Here is a 21,733-nt window from a genome sequence, read left to right on the forward strand (position 1 = left end):
AAATTCGTATAACATAAAACTTGCATCATACCAAAATCGTGTACATCTCATTATGATACGTGCAAAAAAAGAGAACAACGAAACCAACTATTACATGCGCCATTGTGATGCTTGTGCTGCGTCCAGATCAATATAACAAAATATGGATTTAAAAAAAACATTTTGAAAAGGCTATCATCATTGATCTATGAATAGGTTTTTATTTCTGTATCTCGTATTTTATAGCTGGCGTTTGTGTAATGATGCTCAAAGAACAGAATTTTATTCGATTACAGGTCGGTAATTCAAGGCCACTAATTATTGTTTCGTTTAGAAATCGGTTAAATAATGATCAGAATTGTAAATAGAGTGTGTGTAACATATGCATGCATTCGTAAAGGAAATGACCTAAAAGCAATGCCTTTCGGTCTAGTTTATCCAGAGCCGGATTCGATAATGTTTGCAAAATTCATCAGCAAAAAGTTGTGCAAAATTTTTTAACAAAATTTGATCACTACAGCGAACTACAATCAGCTTCAAAAAGTCAATAGAAAATTTATAGTTTACGTTGTGCAAAAGATAAGAAAATTGTGCGAACAAAGGTAAAATAGAAAATTGCACACGAAATTCAAATTAATTTTTTTCGTTTTGTTTAACCTTTAAAGCAAAATAGCCGTTCGGTCGATTATCATTGATCTGTAGCACATATGACAATATCGGACCCCTAAAATGAAAATAAAATTCAAGTTTCAACATTCGTCCAGAGCCTGGTCCATTTTTTAATGTCCAAAATGAACCAAAAACAAAAATTGGCAAAAAAAAAATTGACCTCGGAAATGGACCAGGCTCCCATGAAATGGATATCCGTGTGTGATCGATAGCAACCGCTCTTACTATTGCTGGCTCCGATAATGGTTTTCCCATCGGCAAAGTGCTGATTATTACACTTTGCTCGGAGAACAACTCTTTCTCGTGGTTGGACGATAGTATGAGCGCTACACGAAACTGCAATAGATAAACATTTTTGTGAGTCTTCGATGGATTCGCCATTTTGTTGGTAAATTTACTCGATATTTTGTGTATGGTTGAAGGTTATCCACCCGAACGGTTGAATTGTCGCCCATACTTTGGTTGCGACAAAATTTCCAATCACCAACCACTTCCTCGTAACGCCATTGCACCAAGTAGCTCTTGGTGATGTATGACTTTCCTTTCGTAAATTTCAATAACCGCGGAGGAATTTCCCATTCCAGTGATAATGATGTGGCCGTTAAACTATCAGCAACCAGAGCCGGTGCAGACGGTGTTCCGACCTCATCTAGTCATGTTTCAATTATACATTTTAATGTCAAATTCAATTACCCATAGAGTTACACTAGAGAGTTGGCATGGTGTGGTGACATTGTCATTTTTAAACATTTGGCCAGTGGCAATGTCGCCACCACGTCACCTCTAGAGTATAACTCTCTGGAATGTCTATTTCTTCAAATCTTACCTATCAACCAGTTGAAATATCGATTTATGGCATTGTTACAGCCCATCACACAGTACAGTTCTTTCAAGTCTTCCTCTTCAGTTTGATTCTAAATGGAAAAATTTTCATTCGAATTTTATGTTCGGTACGACGGAAAAAAAATCAAATGGAAACTTACACAAATTGATTTACAAGATGAATCTAGCGCCTTGTCCCAAAGTTGACATCCTAAGGTACACTGAAATCATCGAGAGACAAAAAAATTAATTAATTAAATAACACAATTTAACAAAGCTGATTTGAGATTGTAGAGCTTAGATTTAGATGTTTTTAAATGAATTTCTCTGTCGCAGACTTTTTTTTTATTTTGACTAATCTAAGAATGTAGCGATAGACTTTTGAACTTTTATCATCAAGCTCTGTTAAGAGCATGCGACGAAAACAATTGTACAAAAATATATAATTTAACTTTACAAACGTTTCAATATTCATCGAAATTCGTTAAAGAAATTTAGGTGAAATATGCACCCGTTCTTAATCCATCGGAAAGATTCATTGCGCTACACATTTCAGTTACTGTAAATTTCGATTTAATTATAGAATTGCTTTTAGTGGAAAAACCCATTTCACCAAAGTAATTGTATTCCAAAAATATATAATTGACAGACCATCAATTTGAAGCTATTTCAATTTTATGTTATTTCACTCATACGCCTCTCGGCAGACATATTTCATACATTGGAAATATCTATGAATTTTTCTCCAGTTTTAGTTTTTCCAACATCCTACGAAATAATGTATATTAAGTGATGGTCGTCTACCCAGTCACTTTATCTCCAAAAACTTTGATTTATTAGTTTGTTGAACTGAGGCTTGTATACGTCGAATATAATTTAAAAATGAAAATTTAAAAACATAAAAATAAAAAAGGGTTCAAACGATCAGATAATATATTCGAGTCATAGACGATAAGTAACATTCTTATTTAACGGACAAGAGTGTTTATCACTTTAATGGTATTGTCGAGGGTTAATGTGGTAAGGATAAGGTTTAATTGACTGTCAACCACGCAAAACTTAGATTGAACCCGATAGAAAGATGTGGATGCAATTGAAGCAGCGTATTTTAAAATGTTACTTTCCGATAGCTATATTTTAACGACAAATCATTTAATTTACAGTTTTTGCATGAATAGATCTCAGAATAGATGGAATAGATGCTTTTAATCAGGCTGTGTTACATTTTTCTTTGTCGAAGAGAAATCCAACAATAGCCGCATTGATCCTTTAACCTTGCAGAGACGGTGAGCGTATCGCGATGTATAATCATTATAATATGTTAGGAATTACTCTAGTTAAAAATATCGTCAAGGTTTAAATACAATCAATTTGAAAATTCTAAGATATGACTTGTAAGGCACACCATGCCAGACCGTTGACTAAAAATTTTATTTTCTAGATTGCATTCATCATTCGGGACCATACTTTCATTTGGTCACCAATTTGGATTTTCTGCGGTGTTCGACTGCCGAAATATAGAATTGGCGCATACCATCGTATCGTTATAGGGTCCCTCTAGATAGAGCTAAAAAATTAAAGTGTCGAATATGGCATGTGCCTTGGCCTTATGACAGTCTGATACGTTCACTGGTTCTTGGTCTATTACTTCATTCCTCTTAACATACATTTTACAATCAAGCAACATTACCCCCGCCGTCGTAGATATCAGATAATTAGTTGGTAAGAAGTAAGGTGACGTGTTGAAGGCTTATGGTGAGTACAGAAAAACGACAGTTCAATTAATTGCTAATGTTGATGATGTTCTTTGTTTCTGATTAATCAAATATTTCGTATTGATTGCAGAAAATACAATAATTAGACTTCGCACTCTGCTCTTTAGACGATTCTCAATTTTCATTTATTGAGAAAAATGAATTTTATAATTTAACTTATATTTCCTAGTTTATTTCTTTGTACACAAATCTCAATTTTCTTTTCTATATTATTGACATGTGCACCCAGAATGATCCACTTTATCAACTTAATATTAAAACGGAATCTTTTTTTTTTCTGTTGAGTCGAGTGAATAAGGTCAAAAGTAAATGTCTTTAAGAAGAAAAATTTTCTATTAAAATTAAATTATCTCTCCATGTATGTTAGTGTATATGTATAAAATACAAAACAAAACTATAAATATGTCCCTCCAAACTCTAAGAGTCATAGTACCATGTACAGTAAGTGATTAACATAATAACATTAAGATATTATGTTTTTGTGTATACGATTCCCAATCGACTTATATTCATATCAGCAACATGTTTTATCCATATAAAGCTGGATTGGATTGGATGCTAATATATCATTAACATTGTATATAAGAAAGTAGTGGTGACGTAAATGTTTAACGGATATTCATCTGCGATTCACTCAAGTTTCATCTGCAATTCACTCGAGATTCATCTGCGATTCACCCGAGATTCATCTGCGATTCACCCGAGATTCATCTGCGATTCACCCGAGATTCATCTGCGATTCACCCGAGATTCATCTGCGATTCACCCGAGATTCATCTGATTCACCCGAGATTCATCTGCGATTCACCCAAGATTCATCTGCGATTCACCCAAGATTCATCTGCGATTCACCGAAGATTCGCCGGGGATTGAAACTGTGCGCAGACAGATAGGTACTCCCCCTGTTACTGCTACGTGATAAACCATAAGTTTTTAGCTCCACCGAAAATTATGTTCAGAGTTCCTTCTCCTGTCATTGGCAGGCTGTCAATGCTATTAAGAGGGTACAAAGGTTCAGCTTCGGACAAGAACCAAAATTGCGCGAAAAATAGGGCATGTTTAGGAACATAATTCTCAGGATTCAAGAGATGGAATACAGCAAGAAGGTGATTAACGGTTAATTAGAACCTTACTTAACAGAAATGTGTTTTCGGATTTATAAAATTAATTGATTTTCACAATTAAAACACCTCTGCAAGGCAAAAAAATTTTCCACGTTAGGTACATTTTTTCAGCAGCACATCGAGAATAATCACATAAGTTGCTATATCAAAACCGTTCCTTATGTCGCTGACCACGAAAATATGTTTTCCTTTTTTTAATATTCCTTTTTGTTTCGACGAAATTAAGTAAAATCAAAAAATTTTCTACCACGGCGGCCATCTTGTTTTTACAGTATTTCTATGGTGGCCGTCTTCGATGTTCCAGATTCTTTTGTTATTGAAGACACAATGAGCATTTCATTTGAATTAAAAGAGGTGGCGCCATAGTATTTGGTTTATGTCCACAGCTAAACCCTTGTACGCTCTTAAGCTCTATTGATCCTTGACATTATTATTGGAACCAGAAAACATTTTTCCATTCAGCTCGTAAAAACGTATTTCACGTACCAGACCGGGTACTTTATAGTAACACATTTACGCTGATGTTATGCAATATCGTAAAAGTATTAACGAACATGGGCAGCATATGCTGAGCAAACCCAGTACTGACTAGTTGCAAAAATTCAATGGAAATTAGTGGCACCAACAAAAAACTAAATCAGAAACTTAAAAAAACTGTTGATTCGACATTGTTGAGATAGACGAAAAATACGATCAAATTAATGATCTAGATAAAGTATTCGACATGATTGATGTTAGTTGATAAACTCGTTTGAGCGAAATAAAATTTAATTCTCAGACCATCAACAAAGATGTTAAAATGGTTTTTATATGGTATTTTGTGTGAGCATACCATATGGAGTTCGATTTTATTGCGTAAATAAAATATTTCGCTTCAAATTTAATTTCTAACAATTGTCGATAATATTGTGTGTGTGTACAATTGGAAGTGGAAGACAGTAATGATATCGTACCATTTGTTCTGGAAGAAGTTTGATTTTAGGAGAAGTGGTTCATTAGTTTCTTTTCTATCTTCCTTCATTTACTAAATTCTTTTGATATTTGGAAGATTCTGAGTGCTTTCACTTGTATCTACAAATTGCGCTTCCGGATTAACACAAAACGACAAAACTAGCTCAGAAACTCACAACCGATTGCATTCTTTTCTCAGCTTCTTCAACACAAACATTATGAACATAAACTGTTAGATCGACGTACTAGATTTAGTAAATGTCGTTCACAATTTGAGCGTGGCTAAGTAAATTCCAAATCTAGTACTTCACATTTTATGAAACACAAGTAACTGCTAGATTAAACAGCCACGATGAAACGAATTGGCAACGAACCATTAGAATATCATGCGAGTGAGTGTTACTGTTACATATAAAGCGAATGAAGGCAAAACTTGGTATATATGAGAGTAAAGCTATCTTGCCCGTTTCTCTTTTATAACCCGAAGTGAATCAGAACTCACCAATCAACACAACAATCGCCTTTTCTACCACATAGGAAAAGACTAGACTCGCGAATCTGAATTTACTTGGACCTAAAGTTTGACTTTTTTGTTGTTTTCTGTTGCTGTTTGCATAAATTTAGAATGCTGCGAAAAGTCAATTTTTGTTGGACCTTTTTAAGCAACGATAGAAGAATCAAACAACGAGTGAATGAAGAATGAACTGTTGGATAGAGTTCATACTTCTAACTCATGTGATCCTGAGCCCATCTGAACCCATGTGTGGTACAAAAGGCGATTGTTGTGTAGATTGGCGAGTTATGATTCACTTCAGGTTATACTCGTCAATGAGTATAATAGAAGAGAAACGGGCAAGATAGGTTTAGTCTCATATATACCAAGACCCGCTTCATCGAGGCTGTTTAATCATGTGTAGTCGATTCTGTGTTAGTTACAGGTTGATATGGTTTTACATCAAAATTATGAATATTTTAAGTAACAGAAGATAAAATGTCGTTGCTAACATGCTTCGCTCATATAGACAAACTCACATCTAGTGTGCAAAACAACCCCATTTACTAACTAGTTAGCAAAATAGCTATTTAAGGTTATATCGAACCCATTATAGTTTTGATTGAAAAATCGAATCGATACACCAGCTGTGCTGTACTACTAATTGAACGACACAATTCAGGTAGTTGCTGCACTTTTACGTGTAAAATAAACCAAACATTTTCTCGCTACTCGATAAACAGATTAAAAAAAATCGTTCTGTTCGCTCGCATTACACATGTTGAACGTGTGCGCAAGTAGCTTATAAGAAATTTTTTGATTGTAAAAGTATCTGTTGAGTAGATTAACGCCTTCGCTTTCCGGAATTAATAATAAATAATGTTCTTACACAGCAATCAAGAAGCATACAAATAATGGACTTATATAGTGTATGTACGATGATGATTTACTGGTCTCCATTAACTATTAACGAAATTTTTTAAAGAAAAATATCTTCTTTTTATTAGATCACTCATTGCATCATAATCATATTTTGTGATTTATAATCAAAAGTTAAAAAGTTGTAAATTATGGAAAATAAATGTGGTACTGAAACAAAGAATTCAAGAACAAATTTGTCATTTCATTAATTTAATTGAATAATTCAGAGTGGAGCAATTGAATGTTTATCTTGTTCGTTAAACATGTTCCAAGCACACGAACAAAAGTTTCAGTTTTGCATAAAAATTTCTTCGTTCCATCCTAAATTTACATAATGAAATCTATTTGAAACCTAAAACACCATCGTCAAACTAGTCCACATTATGATGAGTTTGCATAAAATAGAAACTCTGTCAGTTAATTCAAGTGCTTGTTATATGAACCCATCATCTTGTTCTTCTTCTTCATGGATGGAAATGGATGGATGCATTTTAGTTTAATGTTTATTTTAAAAATTGATTGTGTTGGTCGCTCAATTATCTGGTTAACATTACGTAGCACAACAAAATTCAGAGATTTTCGGATTCGTTTCGATGTTACATTTAATTGATGTGATGGGAATGTTTAGAATTTTTTCGTTTTCAACAACAACAAAAAAATTCACAATTTCACCAAAATAAAAAGTCTCACGTGTGCTGTTTACATTGTATAAAAGAATGCGTCTGCAGATAATCACTGTTTGGTATACATGCTACCCTTACACGCCATATACATATGTTTTCATGTAATTATGGTGAGTTATGCCAGTGTCTCAAACATTATTTACGTAATGCTTTTGATAATTTTGTCTAAACAAATGAAAGTAATGCTGTGCTATATTATGCACTTGATTTCATGGTAGTTAAGGGATTTTCATTTTTAGATAAAAACAAACCATTTAAGAAATGACAAATGTGAAGCATAAGTGGTGGTTGAAAGTTTTACATTCTCAAAACATTCTTGAGATATAATTTATGAATGTATGTCATCGCATAAGGGAGTAATTTTGTATGAATATTTTGATGGTCGTCGTTTTTAGAGACATTTTTTTTCATAAATTTATTTTTCATTGAGTGTTTACGTTTAATAGTTTTTTGAAAAGTGAAAAGTGATTTGTTGAAGTCCCATAAAAACATTTCGGTTTTTAAATCGAGTCTCTGGAACGATGTTTTATCTGGAATACAACTTTCTCTGTACATTTATAGCTCAGATAATTTTTATACCCGAAAAAAGTGCTCGACGATTAATCGCTTTCCTCGTGGGGATGAACCTTTCGCAGGCGGCAGAAATATCACGATTCGAAAACTATGAATAAAAATCACACGCTCAATTGTTATCATTTTTGACATTTTTCGAACGGTTCAAAACAGTCTTTTTGTCATGTGTTCCTTAACTTCCAAGCGAGGGCACACTTTTTATTTCCGAAACAGTTATTTAGAAAGTGATTTTTTGGCGAGTTACTCGCCGTGAGTATGCTGTGTTGGGGAAAACACGGCTTCCGTAAATAAAAAACCCTTTTCCCGAGTTGTGTTGAGTGTAAATTTTCTACCTTTCCTATCTCTCTTCTTAAAGTATCTTTTTAGGCATAAATCCATCACTCTACATAATGAATACTTAAATGCAGAAACGGGGTCTGTCACATTAGCGAATCAAAGAAACGGAGCTAAACGAATGAAATTTCATTTTTCTTGTAATTCACTAATGTAGAACATCTCGTTTCTACATTTAACTATTCATATAGAGTGGTACATAAGTATCAATATCTTCTAGCTACGGCACTGTTTCGAGCGTAACAAGACCGTGTTCCGTTACTAACACAAATACTCTGTCCATAAGTGGCCAATTTCTCCATCGAAAAAACTCTGATTTCTCGATAACATAACTCTTTAACATGGGCTCGAAAAAAAAAGTATTTAGAAACAGAACTGTTTCATTTTTGTTCACATGCCAATGTCCATTTCCTCATTATACATCATTCTCACTCATTGAATTCATAATTTATTTTCAGTTTGTTAAAAAAAAAAAAACGACAACCAACAACCATCAGACAAACTATAACAGAACGTATTTGAATTTCGAATATAAACCGTTGACATATTCATATTTTCGTTAAGTGGATCTCTGTAACATTTTTTTTTATCCCGAATGAAATTATTGTTCCTTGACCCTTTTCTCAATTTAAAAAAAAAAAATATTTTCCCGCTTAGGAGTATTGAATAAATTGCATCCATTTGTTGTGTTGCAATGTTCTTTTTTGTCAAGTTGAATTGATGTGTTTTTTTATCGTATTTTAATACTGAGAAATGTGTACTCAAACTCATTTATTATCGTTACTTTGCAGTTGCATTTTAGAATGATATTGGCGTGAGATAACATTATAATCATTTCTGAAAAAAAAAATCGAAATCGTTTCCGTAATAGTTTTTAGTTAAATACATTTTGCTAAATTTTACATTTAGTTATCTATAAGCCATGACCGTTGTATGTACGACTGTTTGCCATCAGGGGAAGCTACCCGCACGTATCTAACTAATAGACCGGAAGCGATCTTGATAAAGGTTTCGAAGTCACTTTATCTTTAAGCCCCAAAGCACTTCTAGCAAGCACTCTAAATAGAGTACTGAAGTCATATTTGACTTCTTCGACACTCAACTGTTGTCTAATAACACGAAAAAATCAAACAAGGACAAAGGACACGAAGTAGCTGAGTTACACTTTCGAAATTTAAGATTCGTTTGTAAATTTCGTCGTAGAGCGACCTCGCTACAAAAAATTTAACAAAAACGGTACGACCAATGAGTATCATGTTTGGTATCGTTAAAAAGCTTAAGCTTAAGGTTAAGTAACTGTACTTGTTTTGATGAAAAAAAGTACATTGGAAGCGTTCTAGCAGTGTTCAAAGTTCGCCGATGGTAGCAAAAAAAATATGGTCAAAAAATTGGCCATTAGAGACAACACCTAAAAAATCAGTTACTAGTAGTGGATAGGGCTTGTAACCCTCCATCCATATCAACAATCCGAAACTTTCACGGTTGCTTCCTTTCGAAGATATTGTCTATTGAAAATCGTTTGACTACTTGGGGCTACAGCTGCCCAACCAGATGTTCCAAGATGATTTTTTTTTAAATAAAAAATCTTAGAATTAGTCCCGCTACCGATATAGGTCAGAATCAACCGCTGCTTTGCCGGCCGTGAACGACACAGCTGCTGGTTCTCAGAAACGGCCCAGGCGTTCGGACTGATTTTTTCCTGAGTGATGTTCTTGTCCATCACTGATTAATAATATAAAAAAAATTTTGGTGGTCGGCGTTCCCTATTTAATCTCGTTTCAAACCAACCATTAATGGTCATATAGCAGGTGTTTCTAGATGTTTCAACAGAAGACGATGAAAGGATCGCCGTACTGCCGAGTGATATTTTCTAACTAATAAAATGAACGAGGGTGAAGCAATGACCACGCAGGAGGTGATGACTTCATTTCTATTTTACCTGTTGCCCAGTTCTCATAAAAATATGAATTTTTGACCATCCACTAAATGTTTTCGTAAGACAAAATCATGAACTAACGGAATCAAATCCAAAACATTTTTTTTTCAAATTTCTAAATGCACCTTAACTCTACTCTGCTGTACATAAGTACGAAAAAAGACAACATTTTTTTCATGAAATTGATTTCTTCCGGGCCGGACTTACGCTTGGTCGGCCACCGCAAACAACTATTCAATGAAAAATTCTTGTGCACAGAGAATAACGTTTTTCAACTCTGATGAGATATAAAATGTGTATGATGTGTTGCGTTAATATTCTCTCCGCGATGTATAAGTTACATATCACATGAAATCATTGACCAAACCATTTTGTGTGTTATGTATAACACTAAATATACGTCAACACACTGTGTTGTGAAAAACAGTCGTGAATAAAGCAAAACAAAAAATTGCGTACTATAAAGCTACCTATATAACAGCAGCAAAAAAAGCAGCAGCACAATTTATGTGTATTAACGCTCTGTACAATTTTTTTTGTTCCATCATATTATTGGGATGAGATCAAGCGAATGTCTGTTGATTAATTTATATTTTATATGCAAACGATGCAAACACGAGGCAAATAAACTTTAGCGCGAAAAATACAAATTTATAATCTCCAATTTAGAGTATTTCTCATTTTAATTACTGTTGTTGTTTTTATTATCAACTTCTCTGTACGTTCTTCTTTTCGCAAAAAAACAGTTTAATGTAAATAAATATTGAATGTGGAATTCAAAACAACTTACTTGTGATATGTAGCAATCTCTGCCGCAGTCTATATGTTCGGAGTTGGTTCGATTCTGAAATGAAGAGATAAGTACAATTGAATGTTGTAAACAGTTAAATTTAACGGAAAAATATTTTCAAACTTTTAATTAAAGAATAAAAAAGAAAATTCTCTATTATTTGATTGACGTTGCGGGGATTTATGGTAACTATGAAAAGCATCTTAGTGTGACGAAGTGAAGAGAGACACGTGCATTGTAATTACATGTCGTTAAATTATAACATGCAATTTTGATAAATTGTGAAAAAAAACAGGTTATGACACTTTTGAGTTGATCACGAAGCCCAGCGAAGATTGTCTAGTGACTTCCCCACCTTCTTCGAGAAGAACTTTTTGTGTATTTGTTTTTATATTATTTGGAAGTAGGGATGGGAGACGTTCAAAATTATCGATAATATCAATCGAAAGAAATTATCGATAATCGATTAATCATTTCGTTATCGATAATTTAAAAATTATCGATAATTATCAAAATATCGAAATTCGATAATTATCAAAATATCGATATTTTGATATTTATCTGAAAATTCATGATAATATACCGATATATCGGAATATATCGATAAATATCGGATTTTCGGACCGAAATATCGATATATCGAATTCTCGATATCTTGATAATTATCAAAATATCAATAATTATCGATTATCGATATTTTTTTGATAATTTTCGATAAAAAAAGTCGATAATTATCGATTATCGATAATCGATAATTATCGATAATCATTATCATTATCGCCCATGCCTATTTGGAAGACATCCACTGAACCATTCCAAGTTTCCTGCCAGTTCCCGGGTAAAAAAAAAAGTGGTCGTGAGACGTCTTTTCGATACAGCTTTTTTGTATGGAGGTGAGACGTCTCTTTTTTGACCTTTGAGACTGGTTTAGTTCTCATAATTCATCCGAAATTCATCATAATTCATCCGAAACTGTGGAGAAGTCTCGTTTTAAATATTTTTCAAAGATGTTTGAGACTTTATGAGATTGTCAGAGTAGTCTCGTTTTCAATATTTTTCGAGAATCTGGAAGACTGACAGAGAAGTCTCATTTGGAATAATTTTTTTGAACTTCGAGAGACTGACGAGTAGTCTCATTCAGACTTGTTTGACAGAGTAGTCTGCTTTTCGAGACGGTGTGAGACTGAATGAGTAGTCTCGTTTCGACCTTTCGAGACGGTATGAGACTGAATGAGTAGTCTCATTTCGACTTTTCGAGACGGTAAGACTGAATGAGTAGTCTCATTTCGACTTTTCGAGACGGTATGAGACTGAATGAGTAGTCTCATTTTAACTTTCGGAGACGGTATGAGACTGAATAAGTAGTCTCATTTCAACTTTTGGAGACGGTATGAGACTAAATGAGTAGTCTCATTTCAACTTTCGGAGACGGTATGAGACCGGATGGGTAGTCTCATTTCGACTTTTTGAGACGGTGTGAGACTGAACGAGTAGTCTCATATCGAATTTTTGAGACGGTATGAGACTGGATGAGTAGTCTCATTTCGACTTTTTGAGACGGTATGAGACTGGATGAGTAGTCTCATTTCGACTTTTTGAGACGGTATGAGACTGAACGAGTAGTCTCATTTCGACTTTTTGAGATGGTATGAGACTGAACGAGTAGTCTCATTTCGACTTTTTGAGACGGTATGAGACTGGATGAGTTGTCTCATTTCCACTTTCTGAGATGGTATGAGACTGGATGAGTAGTCTCATTTCCACTTTCTGAGACGGTATGAGACTAGATGAGTTGTCTCATTTCCACTTTCTGAGATGGTATGAGACTGGATGAGTAGTCTCATTTCCACTTTCTGAGACGGTGGTCTGATGATAATTTTAAAAAAAAGACTGTTTGAGACGTCTCACATTTCGAGTTTTTTTTTTAACTTTTTGAGTTTTTTTATTCTTTTTGAGAGGTCTCACAATTTGAGTTTTTTTTATTCTCTTTGAGACGTCTCACATTTTGAGTTTTTTTTATTCTCTCTGAGACGTCTCACATTTTGAGTTTTTTTATTCTCTTTGAGACGTCTCACGTTTTGAGTTTTTTTAATTCTCTTTGAGACGTCTCACATTTTGAGTTTTTTTTATTCTCTTTGAGACGTCTCACATTTTGAGTTTTTTTTATTCTCTCTGAGACGTCTCACATTTTGAGTTTTTTTTATTCTCTTTGAGACGTCTCACGTTTTGAGTTTTTTTAATTCTCTTTGAGACGTCTCACATTTTGAGTTTTTTTTATTCTCTTTGAGACGTCTCACATTTTGAGTTTTTTTATTCTTTTTGAGAGGTCTCACATTTTGAGTTTTTTTTTATTCTTTTTGAGACGTCTCACATTTTGAGTATGTTAGACTGTTTTTGAGTCTCATATTCTCTGTCCCGTTTTTTGTCATTTGTTACTTCTCTGTTGAGTTCATAGATGGCCACAACTTTTCATTTCTCTTACAATTCACTAGATCCAATTTGTACAGAAGAAGTTGACTGAAATGATTGTAATAATGTTTAGTAATATTTTGATTTTTTTTACCTTTTTTTTTATTTTGTGATGTATTTTGCGGTCACCCATCCAAGTACTAACCGCGACCAATGATGCTTAACTTTCGGATCGGACCACCAACGACGTTACGCTTGCTGCTAAATCTGATATATCTATTGGCAGTTTTATTTTTGAACCGTTGTTACAATTTCCGAGACTAAACGAGTGGTCTCTTTTCGAATAATTTTTCTTTGCACCTTCCGAGACTGACCGAGTAGTCTCGTTTCGAATATTTTCCGAGAATGTTTGACGATGAACGAGAAGTCTTTTCGGATTTTTTTTTGTTAGACGTGATGAGGCTGACCGAGTGGTCTCCGATTTAATACTTTTCGAGACTGAACGAGTGGTCTCTTTTCGAATAATTTTTCTTTGCACCTTCCGAGACTGATGGAGTAGTCTCGTTTCAAATATTTTCCGAGAATGTTTGAGGATGAACGAGACTGAACGAGTGGTCTCTTTGCTAACATTTACGGGTGTGCGAGACTGGAAGAGTGGTCTTATTTGGCAAAAATATTTTCTTAGACTTTTGAGAACTGAAAAGTGTTCTCATTTCGACAAAATATTTTCTTGGACTTTTGAGAACGGAAAAGTGTTCTCATTTCGACAAAATGTTTTCTTGGACTTTTGAGAACCAAAAAGTGGTCTCATTTGGCAAAAATATATTCTTAGACTTTTGAGAACGGAAAAGTGTTCTCATTTCGAGAACCTGAACTCTTTAACTCGATTTTATAACATTAGATTTTGAATGTGCGGCATAAAATTTGAACAATTACGAACGAAAGATTCATTTTAAATTTATTTTGTTTAGGCGGGTGATTTTAACATGTTATCTGGTAATACTGATAATATCATCTTTATCATACAGTCGTGCCAACTACCTATCAATAATAAGAAAATATTTTGTCGAAATAAGAACACTTTTCCGTTCTCAAAAGTCCAAGAAATTTTTTTGTCGCAATGAGAACACTTTTCCGTTCTCAAAAGTCTAAGAAAATATTTTTGCCAAATGAGACCACTTTTTGGTTCTCAAAAATCCAAGAAAACATTTTGTCGAAATGAGAACACTTTTCCGTTCTCAAAAGTCCAAGAAAATATTTTTTCCAAATGAGAACACTTTTCCGTTCTCAAAAGTCCAAGAAATTTTTTTGTCGAAATGAGAACACTTTTCCGTTCTCAAAATTCGAATAAAATATTTTCTCGAAATGAGACCACTTTTCCGTTCTCAAAATTGGAAGAAAATATTTTCTCGAAATGAGAACACTTTTCCGTTCTCAAAATTCGAATAAAATATTTTCTCGAAATGAGAACACTTTTCCGTTCTCAAAATTCGAATAAAATATTTTCTCGAAATGAGAACACTTTTCCGTTCTCAAAATTGAAAGAAAATATTTTCTCGAATTGAGAACTCTTTTCCGTTCTCAAAATTGGAAGAAAATATTTTCTCGAAATGAGAACACTTTTCCGTTCTCAAAATTGGAATAAAATATTTTCTCGAAATGAGAACACTTTTCCGTTCTCAAAATTGGAAGAAAATATTTTCTCGAAATGAGAACACTTTTCCGTTCTCAAAATTCGAATAAAATATTTTCTCGAAATGAGACCACTTTTCCGTTCTCAAAATTGGAAGAAAATATTTTCTCGAAATGAGAACACTTTTCCGTTCTCAAAATTGGAAGAAAATATTTTCTCGAAATGAGAACACTTTTCCGTTCTCAAAATTCGAATAAAATATTTTCTCGAAATGAGACCACTTTTCCGTTCTCAAAATTGGAAGAAAATATTTTCTCGAAATGAGAACACTTTTCCGTTCTCAAAATTGGAAGAAAATATTTTCTCGAAATGAGAACACTTTTCCGTTCTCAAAATTGGAAGAAAATATTTTCTCGAAATGAGAACACTTTTCCGTTCTCAAAATTCGAATAAAATATTTTCTCGAAATGAGAACACTTTTCCGTTCTCAAAATTGAAAGAAAATATTTTCTCGAATTGAGAACTCTTTTCCGTTCTCAAAATTGGAAGAAAATATTTTCTCGAAATGAGAACACTTTTCCGTTCTCAAAATTGAAAGAAAATATTTTCTCGAAATGAGAACACTTTTCCGTTCTCAAAATTGGAAGAAAATATTTTCTCGAAATGAGAACACTTTTCCGTTCTCAAAATTCGAATAAAATATTTTCTCGAAATGAGAACACTTTTCCGTTCTCAAAATTGAAAGAAAATATTTTCTCGAAATGAGAACACTTTTCCGTTCTCAAAATTGGAAGAAAATATTTTCTCGAAATGAGAACACTTTTCCGTTCTCAAAATTCGAATAAAATATTTTCTCGAAATGAGACCACTTTTCCGTTCTCAAAATTGAAAGAAAATATTTTCTCGAAATGAGAACACTTTTCCGTTCTCAAAATTGGAAGAAAATATTTTCTCGAAATGAGAACACTTTTCCGTTCTCAAAATTCGAATAAAATATTTTCTCGAAATGAGACCACTTTTCCGTTCTCAAAATTGGAATAAAATATTTTCTCGAAATGAGAACACTTTTCCGTTCTCAAAATTGGAAGAAAATATTTTCTCGAAATGAGAACACTTTTCCGTTCTCAAAAGTCCAAGAAAATATTTTTTCCAAATGAGAACACTTTTCCGTTCTCAAAAGTCCAAGAAATTTTTTTGTCGAAATGAGAACACTTTTCCGTTCTCAAAATTCGAATAAAATATTTTCTCGAAATGAGACCACTTTTCCGTTCTCAAAATTGGAAGAAAATATTTTCTCGAAATGAGAACACTTTTCCGTTCTCAAAATTCGAATAAAATATTTTCTCGAAATGAGAACACTTTTCCGTTCTCAAAATTGAAAGAAAATATTTTCTCGAAATGAGAACACTTTTCCGTTCTCAAAATTGGAAGAAAATATTTTCTCGAAATGAGAACACTTTTCCGTTCTCAAAATTCGAATAAAATATTTTCTCGAAATGAGACCACTTTTCCGTTCTCAAAATTCGAATAAAATATTTTCTCGAAATGAGAACACTTTTCCGTTCTCAACATTGGAAGAAAATATTTTCTCGAAATGAGAACACTTTTCCGTTCTCAAAATTCGAATAAAATATTTTCTCGAAATGAGAACACTTTTCCGTTCTCAAAATTTGAATATTTTTTTTTTTTAATGAGACTACTCGGTCAGTCTCGGAAAGTATTAAATCCGAGACCACTCGGACAGCCTCATCACGTCTAACAAATGAAAGTCTAAAAAGACTACTCATTCATCCTCAAACATTCTCGAAAAGTAGTCGAAACGAGACCACTCAGCTTCTCTCGTTCATTCTTATTCATTTACATAAAATAAATTAAAATTGAGACTTCTCGCAAACTGAAAAAGTCAATGAGACCGAAATGAGACCCTTGAGACTACGTATTTTTCGGTCTCACTGAGACTGAAATTTTTACCCGGGTTGTTTTAGTGAGCGTCATAACCTTTTTTTTTTCACAAAACAATATTCAAATTGATCCTAGTTTGTTATTCACCATCTATCATCGAAAAAATTAAAACTATTTCGATTGACAGACTCACGATAGCGGTAGTAATTTACGTCCTGATAGACGAAACTTAAAACCCAGACGAAGGGAGAAACCACGAACGTTGTAGTAGTGCAAAATGTTCATCAATTTAACGACAAAGCAATTCTCTCTTTTTACAGAAGAAATTAATGATAGAAGAAGTATTGCCGGTCGGTCGTTTTATCTCCAACGCACCCACTATTTGTAATGTACAAAATCTCTATGTCCTCCGAGCCGACATTAGACCATACCCTGCTTTAGTCATTAAGTCATTTAGTAAGAAATAATAACTTTTCGTTTAGGTTTCGTTTATCTACAGTAATGACTCATACTGTGGTGTAATCGATTACACCTGCGTGCAATGTCTCATTATCGTATTTTATCGCACTAGTGCGCTAAAAGTTGGAAATGTTGTAGCCAGTCGCATAAAACGTATGAAACTCGAATCGTATGCCGGTATTTTATCGCACACGATATGTCAGTCCTCGGGTTAGAAATCGTCGTAAAATATTTCACGTTTTATAGTTCGTGTGTAAAGTTGGGTACAAACCCCCGGTATAAAAGTCCGACGAAAAAAGGCATTTGATAAAAGACTTAATGTAGTCTCATTGTGTTTCAAAGTCTTCCTCTGTTTGTCGTTAGACCGACACTTAATTGACCTCGGTGTCGCCTCGGATCAACTCCTTTCGTGAAATTTACTGATATGAGGCGAGAGTTTTTAGTATAGCGCGCAATTGCTTGGAAATTGTTGTTTTGACGAGGCTTCAAACTTCCAACTAGTCAAAACAACAAGCAAAGCAAATACGCAATCGATTAGTACCAATATCACTGAACTGAACCGAATTCGACATTGTCTCAAATCATTTTTTTTATTATAAGGGGAGGTTTAACACTCTGACGTAAAAGTTTTCAAAACTACTCCATCTGTGAGTTAGTCGTTTTATTTCTATTTTACAAGCAGTGCCCTCTGTGTTTCAAAGTCAAAATTGTGTTTGGCAGATATAACAAATTGATCTGATAGATTTCTGTAAATTTGTACCTTTTTAGAGGTTCATCCTTTCGATATTATAGTCTCCAATGCCTATGTATAGTTACAACTTGTCGTGTGTACGACACAAAACACACAAACATATTCCACAACAATAATCGACACAACCACAACATCGCATCGGAACATTTCACACATACATTTGCAATTTTATCTAAATTCTTCTGTATTAGCACTGTAAATGGGTGCTAATACACGCAAAAATATCAAAATAAAACTGTGCTGCTGCACGTATTGTACAAATATGATACACGTTCGAAATGAATATGAGTTGAGAAGAAACTAAAACCGAATTTACAATAACATTACATGTGGACATTTAGCGATTCATCGATCACTATGATGTTCACAGTTAAAATATGCCTTACTATACTCAGTATAGTGACTTTGTATGCTGTATTGCATCGACTAAATTTTCTGTACTGTGATATGTAACTAAATAAAAACCCTGGATGCAGACAAAAATGTTTCATTACATATTATGGGCTTTTATTTAGTTTCTTACCAAAGTACAGAATGTTTAGTTCGATGGTCGTAACGAAATCAGAGTTAGTTTTCTTCGATTGGTGTTGGCAATCACATCACATGCGTGACCCAAGTCCACGTCGTTACTTATTTCCGATGAGCTGGTTATCCGAAAAACCGGACCTTATTTTCGCCTAGTTTATAATCAAATCAATCAATTTTGACGAGTCTTCATTTCCAATTGTTTAATTGTTTACGGGAAAATTGAAGTTTACGGTTTAGTTTGATCCAAACCGAAGCGAATGTTTTGGTTAGATTCAAACCGAGTCGAAAATTCCGGTTTTTTTGGATAACCGGCTCATCTCTGCTTGTTTCTATATGAAGTAGCCTCATTCTGTTCTCGCATCTACAAGTGCGAATTATTATGGGTTCGCTTGGATAGATCATCAGTTATTTAGTACATTTGCATGGGTATAGGGCAAATAAATTGTGCCGCCCAGATTATCTATTTTTACTAACATCCGGTGGTAATAGCTATAGCGTTGCCTAGGGTGATGCAACCATCATCGTAGATAATGATTTACGAAATATAAAAGGGAAATTTTGAAATAGCCTTGTCTTTAAAATGTGAAATTAGTTTCTAGTAAATAATAGAGCAACAAATAATTTAAAAAAAATCAAATAATTGCTCCAAGAGAACAATTGTAAAACTTGTCTCAAAATCATTCATTTCGATATCATTACGCGGAAGATAAATAAAATTTCTTTCACTTATTTGACACAATATCATTCGGATGTCGAGCCCAAAAACTTATTTCTAAATCCTCTAAAACACAACATTCTCTGAAGCAAGGTACAACCAACGCACTGACAGTGCTATGGTACAACGTATTCAACTATTGTTATACACGAATATCGACGACGAAATGTTTTTTTTTTTTTTTTTCAAGTAAAAATACGTTCATGTACAACAATAGGCGAAACAGTTGAATACGTTGTGTGTTTGCTTCAGAATGTTGTGTTTTGGTCGAGAATTTAAAATAAAAGTAAAAAATCAGAGGCCTCTAATTAAAATCCCTGAGATGGGCAAGTAACAACTGCCAAATTATTTTCGAAATTTCCTTATTGTCTCCGTAGGAGACCTCAAAAATATTTGTACAATTCGCGGCTTACACAGCACAGCTACAGCCTATACACGCACATCCTGAGCGTGTATTACATTTGTACAATCCGCACAATAGGCACAGAGCAGAACACTTCTGCACTGTTTTATAATAAAACTGATGACAAATATTAGTGAATTGTAGAAAATATGCGAGTTGCATAGGAAATGAAGAGAGAAATAGCTCGTGTCTGTTTATATTGTAACTTTTGTTGTTTAATTTTTTGAAGTCCTAGATTCAGTTACTTTTACACTGATAACACATTCAGTTGATGTAGATGAAGATACTATCGAAAATAATGAGTTTTTACGTTCCAGATAATGGCAATAATCAAGATTTATTGAGAAACTGTAAAAAACCACGCAGAAGGTATCGTTACAACTATAAGGTGTAGTAAGAATTTGGGGAGACGTATTTACTTTACATAGAGGAAAATTCTAAACTAAATAGTCTGGGAGTAGGACATCATCCACCGTTTACAACATTGTAAATTTCGTGCGACTTCTTTGACAGTGAGTTCATCTTTGAGTAACATTCTTCAAAGGAAGACCAGCTCGAACCAACTTTCTCAGTGTTTTCAAAAACGTAAGCAAAAACGTCTTATTGAAAATTAGACCAAACAAGGTCAATACCATTTCGGAATACTGATAAGAACGAAAACATGAAGTACCGATTGAGAAATAGTAATGTAATGTACACAAGTAGGTTATTTGTACATCAGTTTGTACTTATTTCCGTTACCAACTACATGCACTGAGCGGTCTAACTTTTTCTTTTTCAAATACATTGTGGTCAAAAAGTGGACATTCGAGCGTATGCACTTCTTAGAAACATACGAGCGTGATATTATGCCGATAGTATTTCCATTTTTCTTTACTCGAATGTTTTTGGCCAGATTAAATTTGCCATTGGTGGCTCGATTCCACAGATCTTTTTGCTACAATAAGATGTCATTAGAGTGTTTAATTGTTAGGGAGACCAAATTTACAAAATCACTGATGTTCATATTGATGCCGCTACAGTCAATTTCATAGCTGACAGGTTTTCTTTTGCGTCGCTTTTTACCATTCGCGGAAGAGCCTATCGCTACTTCAGATTTCTTTATTGTGGACGGCTCTACCAACGGTTGGACTTGGACCGGCTCTATCAACGGTTGGACTTGGACCGGCTCTTCTTTTGAGTGTTTTTTTCGTACAATTTTGGGTACATTTTTTGAAACGTTTCCTTCTCCATTTTCCTTACGTTTCTGAACTCTTTTTGATCGCCTTTTAGTATCAGATGACCTAGCATTTATAATCAGTTTTTCTTCCTTGTCCTAGAACAATAATAGAGAAAATTGGAAATAACCACATTTCACGATATAAATTGTAAGACGCATTGGAATCTGCTTTCAATGTAAATCACAAACATAAAGATACAGTACATTGGTAGGAAGTTTGACTGTGAGATTCAATTATTGCTGAAGTTTTGGGTTCATTACAACAATATTATGTAATCAATTTTCTTATATCATCAAAATCGGTACTGTTTGCTTGGCTCATTAATTTTTAATCGTCAATAAGAAACAAAATTATTAATAAATTGATCCTTTGGCATCACTATTTTATGAATTTGAGGTCCTGATCAATGATCGTTGAATGACTTCCATTTGAAGGAATTTAAAAAAACACAGAACTTTGGTGATTGTACTACTAAATCGGAAGAATCACTTTACAAAAAAGCTACGACTGAATTTTTTTAGTTCTCACTTTTCATGCAGGTAAGTAATTTTGAAAATTAAATTAAACAATTTACCATATTCGCGAATCTTAAAATTCCATGAAGTTCAGAAGCAAATGAGTATGAATGTCAATTACGTCGCCTACCACAATAAAAATATCTACA

At 33.8% G+C, this 21,733-nt stretch overlaps 1 protein-coding gene across 5 annotated transcripts in view; it reads right to left on the bottom strand.

Moving 5' to 3' along the window:
• Positions 1-21,733, bottom strand: part of LOC119074800 (protein sevenless) — a 52,657-nt gene that overhangs the window by 9,142 nt on the left and 21,782 nt on the right. For 3 of the 5 annotated variants that reach the window (XM_037181079.1, XM_037181082.1, XM_037181078.1), the window contains exons 2-7: positions 11,050-11,103; positions 1,632-1,691; positions 1,475-1,562; positions 1,047-1,297; positions 809-984; positions 637-703 (exon numbers count right to left, since the gene is read on the bottom strand). In XM_037181079.1, the coding sequence (XP_037036974.1) occupies positions 637-703; positions 809-984; positions 1,047-1,297; positions 1,475-1,562; positions 1,632-1,691; positions 11,050-11,103 (696 nt within the window). Of the gene's footprint in view, positions 1-31; positions 606-636; positions 704-808; positions 985-1,046; positions 1,298-1,474; positions 1,563-1,631; positions 1,692-11,049; positions 11,104-21,733 lie in introns of those variants that run through there. The other 2 variants (XM_037181083.1, XM_037181084.1) reach the window with 2 other exon arrangements.

This window comes from Bradysia coprophila, unplaced genomic scaffold (genome assembly GCF_014529535.1).
Source record: "Bradysia coprophila strain Holo2 unplaced genomic scaffold, BU_Bcop_v1 contig_151, whole genome shotgun sequence".
In the NCBI taxonomy this organism is placed as follows: domain Eukaryota; kingdom Metazoa; phylum Arthropoda; class Insecta; order Diptera; family Sciaridae; genus Bradysia; species Bradysia coprophila.